Source organism: Protopterus annectens, chromosome 1.part0, assembly GCF_019279795.1.
Source record: "Protopterus annectens isolate FY-2018-M chromosome 1.part0, PAN1.0, whole genome shotgun sequence".
Classification (NCBI taxonomy): Eukaryota; Metazoa; Chordata; order Ceratodontiformes; family Protopteridae; genus Protopterus; species Protopterus annectens.
Genome location: NC_056725.1, coordinates 1,713,305,655 through 1,713,318,720, shown reverse-complemented (window position 1 = coordinate 1,713,318,720; position 13,066 = coordinate 1,713,305,655). Strand labels below are relative to the sequence as shown.

General features: G+C 34.8%; 1 protein-coding gene across 1 annotated transcript in view; it reads right to left on the bottom strand.

Moving 5' to 3' along the window:
- The window catches only part of GRM1 (glutamate metabotropic receptor 1), a 3,392,621-nt gene that overhangs the window by 1,257,360 nt on the left and 2,122,195 nt on the right, over positions 1-13,066 (bottom strand). The window contains exon 5 of the mRNA XM_044068819.1: positions 4,915-5,161. Coding sequence (XP_043924754.1) covers positions 4,915-5,161 — 247 coding nt within the window. The remainder of the gene's footprint in view (positions 1-4,914; positions 5,162-13,066) is intronic.

Genomic DNA, 13,066 nt, shown 5'->3' with positions numbered 1-13,066 from the left:
GTTTTTTTGGTAGCTATGATGGTTCTAAAATATCTTATTAATAATTTCATAACCAAATAAACCAATAGTTTTAAAATTTACTTTGGATCACTTTTGTTTAAAGGAATAATAATATATTTGTATTTTAGGAATTTAATCCTTGGTCCTCCTCTTAAAATGGACATTCTGGTCAACAAAATTAAAATATGTAAATAAAATCAAGAAAATGAAGTAAGTTTTAAGGAATTATTTGAAAACATTCAAGAGCATCAAACAAAGTAACAGATATTTTCATTAAATACAACCGAGGGGGGTTGACAGGTACCATGCATTTAGATGGTTTAACCCTTTTAATACATTATCCATAAAATAAATGTATTTCCTTGAATGGGTATAATTATATTTAATAGCAACATTAGTAAAAAGTGATAAATGGACTAGTCAAGTAGCATGAACTAAAGCAGGAATTAAAGTCTTCAGCAAAATCATTGTTGTATAAAATACTCCAACCTTGATTTGCAGAACCATGTTAATTATCATTGTTATTAAAAATTTTTCATAACTGGATTAAATTAGAATTGTTTTTCTTGTTTTGTGTCTCTGATTACAGGCCATCAGGCATTTCATTCCTGTAAAACACAAAACTAGCTAGTAAATGATTATTATACCCCCAACCCCCACTCTAGTGATTCATCAGATCATGGAACTACATTGTAAAAATAGGAACATTAACTACTTTCACCTGAGTAGTTTACCTCTAGAAATTCCCGATTCAAAACATACCCTTAATTTTATAGATACTGATGAATAGGTTACAAAAAGGTAATGCATTTCACAGTTATATAAGAGTAAGTCAGATTAAACACCATAGCATCCATCATAGAAGTCAAAAATGGATGCAAACTTTAATGAAGTCTGATCTCTAGAAGTCTAGCATGCTAATTCATACTTAAATTTCCCCACAGCGGTTCAGCAATATATAAACACACTTGCAATGTTTAACACCAATAGTAAGACATATTTGTGAAGCCTTATCAAGTGTAGCTAACAGAAAGAGAAACTAGTTGCACACACACACACACACACACACACACACACACACACACACACACACACACACACACACACACACACACACATCTAGAATCTGGATTCCCTACCTAAACCTTTTAGTGTGACCTCCCTGCCAGACAAACAGTTTCACACACGTACATTCATACAGCTTCTTTCATGCCCCTACAGACACGGATCCACATATATGCACACACTAACACAAACACACTTCCTTAGTGCAAGTAGTTCCTTTGAACAGGTGATAACTGTATCTTTGTGGCAGTCACTTTTCCCTTCTACATTAAAGGTTTACTCATCCTCATAATTTTGGAGCCACAGGCATTTTCATGGGAGAGCAGATGACTAATGAACATTAATGCATACATTAGTTAGGTTGGTGCCATTAAGAGTCTTGTGTCAAGATGAAGAAGAATTTGCAGTATTTATCATTATCTCCAGGTCTGGCTTTCTGCATGAAGAGTTTTTCGGGAAGCTGAGCCAACGGTACATGGCACACAGTGGCATGGGATACTGGGGTACCTGTGTATGACCTACATATTGAAAAAGGTTTGTGAAATGGAATACTGTAAAATGTTCATGTCATCATACCATGTACCCTATGAGTGACAGGTGGTGGACTTCAAAGTGTTCAGCCTACTGTCTACCCATACTACCAAAAAGGGAGAACCAGGGCATATTGTCACATGGTGGGAGAACAAACAACATGCAAATTAGTAAAAGACATCCTCTAGTCACCCAAACATTTATGCACCAGAACTAGCAACCAAGGGAATGAAACTACATGGCACAAGATTAAATATGCTTGTTTTCCAATGTATGAGAGCTATATAACAACAGTAGAAACTGAAGTAAGTCATATACATACTACATAAGGTTGTACTCCACCAGAGTGTAATGTATAGGAACCTGCCTAAGTAATCTCATGAACTGGTTTTTAATAATGTTCTTGCCCAGTGGAGCTTTGGCAAAGGAGGGTTTACAGCTCGGTAGATCTGAGTGTAAACCCATGGTTTTCTGAATTCTATTGCTCCCCCCCCCCCCACTCCCAACACAATCAGTGCAGTGCATCCTCCAATATTGTTGGAATTAGTGCTATTAATGCAAATGACCATAATGATCTGCATGCTTACTCATTAGCATATATTAGCTGAAGAGGCACACTAGCAATCACTTAAGATGGACCTACAGCCATAAACCTGAGGCAGTACCATGCACTGAGCATAACCTGTTTTGGAATGCAGCTCTGGGATACTATTCTTAATGCTGCATTGTGCTGTACATATGGGAGTCTTTATTAATAACTGCATTTTGGACAGCTATGCCCAAACCTCTAAACAATATCTTATATCATACACATTTACAAAGGTGGAAATTCAAAATAATTCTCTAACTATAGGCCTATCTCAATACTGTCCCCCTTATTAAAAATCTTAGAGACACACATTCCCACACAGCTCCTCAAACACCTCACTGCCAACAATCCCTTCTCACAGACCCTCCATCTAAGTAATAGCATTACAACTGCCCTTTCACATTTCAACAAAAGTGTCAATCATCACATAGCCTCCTACAACTTCCTTGATTTATCCAAAGTATTTGACCGTCTCATATCCTAAACTCCTTAATGATCCTTGCTTCCTAGGCCTCTCCCAATTTACACTATCCTGGTCCAATAGCTACCTTAGAAACAGACAACAGGCTGTAAAATGGAAACACACATTATCAACTTTCCTTCCAATTCCTGTAGGTGTCCCCCAACCTCGATTCTTGGTCATTTTCTACTTAATATATTGATAAACAAGCTCCACTCAGCAATCAAATAAGTCACCATTGTGCAGTACACTGATGACTCCACCCTCCTTGGCATGGCAAAAATTCTTCAAAACACCAATCACTCAAGCATCCTTTTCTTCTTTTGAACCCTAGCTATCTAATGCCAGCCTGATCTTAAACCTTAAGAAAAACAAACTGATGTTATCCATGTCCAAACAATTCTCTGCCCTCAAACACTCTTTTAATATTACATCACATAATAACACTACCACAGAAAAGGTAGCTCACACAAAACCATTCGGTGTAACTACAGACAAAAGTTTGAAATCTGATCAGCTTAAAAAAAAATGGGACTTCTCGACTGGTCAAACCTATACCTAACAGGTGCAACAAGGAAAACTATTGTCCAGTCCTACTTCATTTCTATACCCCTATGTGCACCAGCAATATGTAAAACTTTCAAACCACACAGCAAACAAATTAGAGGCATGCTACAGCAAAGTGGCAACATTTTTTACAGACTTCTCATATAGGATTCACCATTGTACCATTGTTTCACCTTAAATAAAGGTTTATATTGCCATGCCGACAGGGCTGTTCATCAAACGCCCTTACGTTGACACATATACACCAGAATACCAAAATTTTGAATGGCCACAAAAGCAATTTTTTTTTCCCCAGGGAAACAAATCGCTTGACCATTGTCAGGAATTTGCTGTTTCCCCCACTGTAGTGCGATCTCAGAGTTGATATATTTAAGTAGGGGGTGTGTGGGGAGAAGCCCCCCACTCCATTGTGTCTGTCGGTTTGTTTTGTTTATTGTTGGCCCAGCGATTTTGTTTCCCTGGGAAAAAAATCGCTTTTGTGGCCATTCGAAATATTGGTATGCAGGCGTATATGTGTCGACATAAGGGCGTTTGATGAACAGCCCTGTCTACATGGTAATATAGATCCTTAAATAACTACCATGTTTAGAATTAGCAGAATGCATAAAATAGACCCAGCTAGTCACAACCCATATATTTATCTACTGGCCCAATAACTGCCTTCCCTAAAAACATCCTTCAGCAGTATTCAATATACAGTGTGCTATATGCCAATTAGAAACTTTTTCTGGCCACTAGCAAGTCCAACAATGATGTAGGAGAACCTCTGTATTCCAGTTCTCTCATCAAACACTGGAACAAGTTACCATTTCAACAGAAACAAATAAATCAAAAGGCTTCAAAGCTAAATTAAAGTAACACCTGACTGACTCTTGGCTCTGCTCATTTACTTCCCTATAATAATGTGAAAACTTCAAACCACTATCATATCTATAAGGCTTATAGCTTATACCTTAAGCACAAACCATAAGTTGATTGTATGGCTGTAGTATCCTACTTCCATTTTTCACAGATTTCTACCTTTACTTCCAATTTTCCCCAAATTCTCACTTTTCCTTCTTATCACTCCCCATATATCTCTTCCCAGTTTCCCATTAATTCCTCCTATTTCTCCTCCTTTACCTCCTTTTTTCCATCCTGTAAAATAAAGTTATACTGTTTTAATGTTGGATAAACTGAATATCACTGTCAAAAAACTTTATATTAATATCATATTTCCATAAAATTCTTTACCTTAGACCATTAGTCTATGCTGTTTTGATTCTTAATGTAGTGTTCTATTAGGACTAGGCCATTATTGTACGTTATCTTGATTTTTAATGCAGTGTTTCCTTAGAACATCAATGTATGCATTACTATTCTCATTGTTAGGAGCTTTTCTCCTAAGGCTTTCACTGAAGAAGAGCTGTTTTTGCCCAGTTGGACTATTCTAGTCAACATAAATAAATACATATTTAAATAAGCAATCCTATTTTTACTCATTTTTACATCATAGTTGTACTTTGTCTGGAAGAATTTATGCTTGTGGCACTAATACAATTTTTCTTTCTGTCCTTGCAGATTTCTATTGCAGTACATTCTGTTTATCTTTTTATGGCCAGCATTCAAAATCATTACCATGTATGTTTTGGCATCATACATATATTTAATTAGGCAAGATTATTTAAACCAGATGATAAAAATAACAAATAGCCTGTTTTACCTTCCAGGGGAATCACCATGTTCATCAAACCAGACATCTTCTCCTGAAATTCCCGTGAATGTAGCCTTGAAAAGAAACTCTAAGAGCTGGCTTCCATCAATAGGTTTCATAGCATCGCACAGCCCTTCGTGACCTGGACAAAGTGTCTTATGCATATTGTGTAGACCATGAGCCATGACGTAAATCGCATTGATGACGAATCCCATTTTGCTGTCCTGAACATAATTTTCTTTTAAACTTTCATTGCCTGCAAACAGAGAAACAGAAGGCATTAAATGGATATATAACTAAAAAGCAAGTTTGAAAAAAATGGCAAAGCAAATAAATAAATGTTTGAACCACAAGTAAATTTTGTCACATAAAATAGAATAGCCAAATATCAAAGATAGATTTATTCACAAATGCAAATTGTTCTAATTCCTTTGATGTATACAACAGAGGATTTTTTTTTTACATTTCTGTATTAATGATACTTTTTCCTGTGGTCTTGGTTACATTGATAAATATTTCTAAAGTAGCCCATGTTGCAGGGAATGTATACATATATAAGGTATTGGCCCTTCTGCACTGAAGATAAAAGTATATTTAACCTTGAATTTGTCATAAAGCTAAGTTTCAAAATTTAACTACTGACTGGCTGCAAATGTAATCTTATTCACTATGAAAATACTGTTTACTCTAAGACTCCTGCTGTCTTAAAACTCACAAAGGAAACCATCTCCAGAAACCCAGTGTGTATAAACAAGAAATTGCCTGTTGCATTTATTTCCATACTAGAACCTGTTTTCCTAGATAATTGTCATTTATATTTACTCCATGCTGGGAGTTCTTCTGTCAAAAAGGGCTTGTGGTGTTGCTAAGCAGCATAAGTGGATTTCTTGTCAAACAAAACTTTGAAGAATAAGAATGCAGAAAACATGAAACGTCATTACCGCGCTGTAATGGATCTTTCTTTCCAATACTGTACCGTCTATGAAGATTGAACTCTTCAGCTGTATACACAAAACTGCAGCCTATTAAATACAGAGTGTCACTCCAGGAGTATGTTCATATAGGTGCCTCAGTGACTACAGCAGCAAGTTTAATTGCTAGTACTAGCATCATAAAATATGTACCTATGAAATAAAAATCACACGAATACAGTTGACATAAGTTGTAGACACACATAAATACAATATGATCAGAAATGAGGGCTATCAGTGATACAAAGATACTGTTGTTATTTACTAGCTTTTCTAGTGGCTCAAGGTGCAACTGCTTGCAGTTTAATGTAGAAAAAAAAAAGATGACAGGCATAGTGCTGAATGCTGTTTCCAATAGGAAATCATTGGTGGTGTTTCGAAGTGTGAGCTGGCAACGATTCACTTGTTTTCAGAGATTTCTCCCTTCTTTGAATTGATTAGACTGTGGAGTCGGCATATATGAGGTCAGTGATGTTACTCTTCTGTGTTTTGGGCATTTTTTTCTTTCTTTCAGCTTGCCAGTGTTAAGGAAGTCGATGTATCATGGTAGCCTCTTTATTTGCCTAAGTGTAGCCAGAATATAATACAATGAGAAATAATGGATATCAAGTGCTATAGTTATTTGATGCAGTTTGCTTTTAACATATCACAACATTAAATTTCATGCTGATATATGGCTACTTTAAGTGATGCCATGTACAGTTTGAGCACATTTAAAGAAGCATTTAGTTGAATCACTGAGGCTGTATACTCAGCTGCAGTATATTTAATGACCTGCTGATACATCGGTGTACCTCAGGACTGTGACAGAGGCACTGTTGCTTACTGGTGATGGTCTAGATAGGATACTGTCATCATGGGTAACTGCTTCTACACAGGGGCAGCAGATCGAACATTTACAAATATGCCTTTGTTTTGGCATGAGGAGATAGGTCTTCAGCATCTCATGGATGGATTGGCTCTGGCAAGCGGAATGTTGACCATACTCTTGGAAGGAGTTTTCTGATGTGGGGAAAGTAGATTAGACCCTGTGATGGATCAGTTACTTTCATGAGTTAGAAAATATGTCAGACTTCTGTCATTAAGGAATATATGTGCTAGTGGAGAAACAGGTCAGTCACCTGTACCTGTGAATTACAAATAGCATAAAAGTCTATTCATACACAGATCATGGAATCCTGAAAGGAATACACTTTTATACAAATGATCTTATTATTGAATATTACTGGTATTATTATTATTATTACATATCACCAGCTGATATCAACTGGTATCAGTGAGCTCAATGAGGGAAGAAGAAGGGCTGAAATACCACCAGGCAACATGGCAGAGAGCTTTGAGATGAGTGCAGATCACAGTGAAGAGATGTCTCCCCAAATCATGACTGATGCAAGTAGCATATGCAAACAAAAAAAGAAATGAGCATACATTTGTCCTTAAAAAATACAGAGCAGTATCCAATAGGTATGGTGAGGACTGTGCTTGAGTCTATAATGTAATAATTAAAGCAAGTCTAAAAGAAATCATTAAACCATTTAGGACAATGAGACAGTTCTGCAATAGCATAAATCTTAACGTGTCATCAATGGAATATAAGTGTAAGTACACAGAGTTGCATCTCTAATCCTGGAGCTAAAAAACCCATGCACATGCATGGAAATATAATGCAGACTTACAGCCCTATTGCTCAAAGAAGCAGACAGCTGAATAAATCCATGTGTATTACTAAATGGATCATCACATGTCCTACTTTAATTAATTAAGCTCTTAAAAAGTCTTCAAATTAAAATACAAGTTGTTTTGCAAACAACTTAACACAAAACTTTTAAATATCAATGCATAAAATCATTTCAGAAAACAATTCACATAAATATCATCTCTTGTAACTTGTCATGAAAAACATTGATTTAAAGTACTTTTAATATGAATGCTTACATTTAGATCTGGTGGACTATTTGCATTTAATTACCATACAAATTACTCAAATCCTAACTTGTTTTTTAAGTAAACCCTCCACAAAATACACACACACACACACACACACGTGCACTATCTAATGTGACTTTCGCTAACATTGTGAACAGGATTTTTTTATATTTGCCTCTATGTGGTGTGTTTAAATGATGCATCATTTTTGCCTTTAGACTTGATTGTGCATTGATACTTAAAAAAAAATTTGTTCTAATTTTCTGATTTGTCTTTCCTACATAAAAGCACCACATCAAAAGCACATAGCTAGATCACCACAAAATTACTCTTACTTTTAAAATGTCAGATTACTTCAAATGTTTTTTTCAAGTGTGTCAGGTTGATTTAAGGGCCCTCACTAATAAAACAATGGGAGCAAGCTTTACGCTTAAGCATACCTTTTGTTCAACAAGACATTTCTATACAACTACTCCCTCCTTCCACCAAGAATTTTTAATGACTCCAAAGCTCATAAAACCAAAAATCACTGAAAAAATAAAAAAGAATCCAGACCACAAATGAAGGCGTAGAAAAACTTTATGTACTAGCGCTTTCGTCTAGAAGACTTCTTCAGATACAAAAAACACAGGTGCTACACATAACTTATATAGTTCCTCATGAAAACATCCAATTAAAATTTAAAGAAACACTCACAATAACCTGAAAGAAAGTATAATACATGTTGAAAGACTGAATGTCAGCCATAACCATACAATAAACATATATGAAGCATAAATTTAAAAACATTACTCACCCCTAAACAAGGAGATATTTAAACCCTAACTGCCTTTGCTAACAAGACTGGCTTAATGCTGACATATTCATTAAGACCAGGTAAAATATTACCCTTCAGCCTGAGCTGCCATTTTAGTTCGTTATTTAATAAAATATTTTTATTATCACCCCCTCTGGCATTATTTCTGACAACTTCAATAATGCCAAATTTAAAACCACAAAAAGAAAGGGGATAAACAGCAATACAGTGTTGGTAAAGTTTATCTGGGCCCTTTGCATAATAACAAATATAAAAATAAAAATAATGTTAATGAAAATTTTAATAGTGGCTTAGGTGTTCCTGCAAGTCCTCTAGTGGCTAGAATGGATGATATTCATGACAGAGAGGTGCCCATGGATAGAGTCATTAGCAATAATAGACCTTTGGATGAGTTAGAATCTTTCTCAGAGCCACAAGACCATTTTTTATTTCCAAGGAGATCAGAATGACTGGCCAGCAAGACCAGGTACCCATCAGACACAGGCCATTCAGGCAATGGCTATGGGATGAATTACGGATGGAAGAAGACGAGGAAGAAGGGGAAATAGTGGTTATGGAGGGCACTGATGGTATTTTATCTGAATATAAAGGGTTTAAAATCTTTAATTATGCCACCCAAGTCTTAAGGAAACAACATTTTGATTTATTTTTAAAAGGGTTTAAGTATGTCAAAAGTAATCCTGGTGATTTAGCAAACCTTTTGATTGATCTTAAACTGTATTTAAGGAAGTTAAATTTAAATATTTTTTTTAAAAAAACTGATAAAGAAAGAAATAATGCTTCCCAGGGTTTGGTAAGGAGCAGTACATTCAACCCACCCCTCCATCCTGTTCTATTGTTGTATGAAAAGATTGTTACAGAAGAAATATATGAAGCATTTTTTAGGCACAAGGTGAATATGGGGCCTTGTAATTTAAGTAGGGAAGAGATAAAACTTCTCTATCATTTACAAGGGCAGAAGGAATTTTGTATCATGAAGCCTGATAAGGGAGGGGGTGTTGTGTTGTTTGGTACTGAAGAATACAACAATTTTATTACCAACATTTTGCTGGACTCTACCACTTATTCTCCTGTTTCGATTAATGAAATTCATATAGCTTATGGGAGAATTGACTCCCTTATGGAAGAATATTTAGTAGAAAACAGGATTGATAATAGGACATATCAATTCCTGAGACAGATTAATCCTATTATTCCTAATTTTTTCGGACTTCCCAAGGTACATAAATCCATTTTAGAACCTACTTTTAAACCTATAGTATCTGCTATAAATTCTAAAACTCATCCTCTAGCAGTATACGTTGATCATTATACTAAGGAGATTTTGGTTAAAACAGAACATCTCATTAAGGACTCCTGGGAATTTCTTAGTAAATTGACTCAAGATATATGGAGTGAGGATTGTAGTTTCCTCACTATTGATGTTAAGGATCTCTTCACCTGCATTCCTCGTTGTATAGGTTATGAATATTTTAGTGACAGTATTTATAAATATTCTTCCCTATCTAAGGATCAAATTCCACTCATTTTGGAACTTTTGGAAATTGTCCTCGATTACAATTACATCAGTTTTCAGGGAGAATATTTCCAACAGGTGAGTGGGGTGGCCCTGGGGGCGGCTTGTGCCCCCATTTATGCCAATCTAGTGATGTTGGAATGGGAGAATAGGTACATTTTTGTCAGTCCATTTCAAGAAAATATTAAGCTTTACCTTAGGTTTCTTGAAGATATTTTTATTTTATGGAAAGGGACAAAAGAAACTCTTGCATCATTTATGCAATATTTGAATAAAAGTACCAGTTTCCTTTCTTTCACACACACGACATCATGATACTATTAATTATCTTGATATTACTCTTGTCAAAACAAATAAGGGGTTCAAATCCAAAATTTATCGTAAAGATACCTGGTGCAATAGTTATCTGCACTATGAGTGTCATCATCCTGCATTTCAAAAAAGAAGTCTTATAAAAGGACAGGCAGTTAGGATAGCGAGGATGACCTCAGATCTGGGTGATTTGAAGAGAGAATTCATCTTTTTGGGTAAAAAGTTTATTGAAAGAAAATATCCTTTAAATTTGGTATGTGAAATACTTGGTGGAGTTTACGAGGAATGGGGGAAGAAGTATAAGCCCTTGTTAGGTCAACCATTTGTCACCACAGGGATACAGAATAGAGATGTAAACAATTTCAAGGGGTCATGCATCACAGAGTTTACAACATTCTCTGACATGTTTATTAATATTATTAGTTCCAATTGGAGTGTGCTGAAAACTAATAAAGATCTTTTTGAAGCAATAGGACCTAAACCTACATTCACATATAGGACAGGAAAAAATTTTAAGAAAATCTTTGAACAGACTGACAGTAATGTTCAAATAACAAATAAAGCTACCATTCCATGTGGAAGTTGTAGTCAATGTCCCCATATTTTCAGGGAAGCACATATAAGATTGAACAATGGGCTAAACAGTTTCATGAGATTCTGTAAGGGTAATTGTAGAACTAAGATGTTGGTTTACCTGGCTGTATGTGGTGGATGCCCTGCATTTTATATAGGGAAAACTGAGAGAGCATTCAAAGATAGAATATATGAGCATATTTATGACATAAGGACAGGTAAAGATAGTAGCGCATTGTTCAAACATTCAGAGTTATGTGCTTCTTTTTGTGGTTTTAAATTTTGCATTATTGAAGTTGTCAGAAATAATGCCAGAGGGAGTGATAATAAAAATATTTTATTAAATAAAGAACTAAAATGGCAGCTCAGGCTAAAGGCTAATATTTTACCTGGTCTTAATGAATATGTCAGCATTAAGCCAGTCTTGTTAGCAAAAGCAGTTAGGGTTTAAATATCACCTTGTTTAGGGGTGAGTAATGTTTTTAAATTTATGCTTCATATATGTTTATTGTATGGTTATGGCTGACATTCAGTCTTTCAACATGTATTATACTTTCTTTCAGGTTATTGTGAGTGTTTCTTTAAATTTTAATTGAATGTTTTCATGAGGAACTATATAAGTTATGTGTAGTACCTGTGTTTTTTGTATCTGAAGAAGTCTTTTCTAGATGAAAGCGCTATTACATAAAGTTTTTCTATGCCTTCATTTGTGGTCTGGATTCTTTTTTATTTTTTCAAGAATTTTTAATGATTACAGGTTCATAAAGTAATACTAGGTTAACTGCCCTTGTGGGCCATTTTAAGTCTAACCAATTACCTCACATGAGAATCAAACTATGCACCTTGTGTGTAAGATAAATACTTCAGCCATTATGCCAACCTCCCTCTCTTACCTTGTCATAAATCTTAGTACATCACTACTTACACATTTAGCAATGCTTCATAATCTAAAATGTAGTTCCAGTTCTCAGATATTACCTTTTAATCTGAGATGAAGCCAAGCAATGGATTGGATATAAAACTAACTTTAAAATTTGTTTGCGTTTTTTTTTTTTTCTGACCAGTTCACATGTTACTGTTTTGGAAATTTCATGATATCTCCTTTTAATGAATAAAACTTTTAACTCCCTCAAACCCTCTTCAAATTCTAAATCATATGTAGTCAGTCTGGATAGCCTAATGCAATGATTTAAGATATTTGTTTTAGTATAAATTGAGTAAAAACTGTTATAATGTAATTAATTGTTTAAAAAATGTTGGCTTTCTAAAAATCCTTGAATACAATTTTTAAAGTGCTTTTAGAAACTTTCTTGCACTTCTACAAAATGCTTCAATTTCAAGTAGTTTGCACATAAATTAAAAAAAAAATCTGTATTTTGTTTGCTGTAAAAATAAATAAAAGATTCATTGTTTCTTCCTCATACAAAATAGTAAATCATCAGTGCTATTTGCATAAAACAATACATTAAATTTTTCATGCTTATATAGATATAGAGTTTTTAAAATTCACTATTATTAAACTGACAAATATCAATGCCAAAACTTCCCCTATGGCTAACTCAGGGCTTTCTTTGCTACTTCAATCATTTCAAATGAAAAAAAGTTTTTAACACTAATTCAATCAGCTGTTCAAATGTTTTTTCAAGTGTGTCAGGTTGATTTAAGGGCCCTCACTAATAAAACAATGGGAGCAAGCTTTACGCTTAAGCATACCTTTTGTTCAACAAGACATTTCTATACAACTACTCCCTCCTTCCACCAAGAATTTTTAATGACTCCAAAGCTCATAAAACCAAAAATCACTGAAAAAATAAAAAAGAATCCAGACCACAAATGAAGGCGAAAAACTTTATGTACTAGCGCTTTCGTCTAGAAGACTTCTTCAGATACAAAAAACACAGGTGCTACACATAACTTATATAGTTCCTCATGAAAACATCCAATTAAAATTTAAAGAAACACTCACAATAACCTGAAAGAAAGTATAATACATGTTGAAAGACTGAATGTCAGCCATAACCATACAATAAACATATATGAAGCATA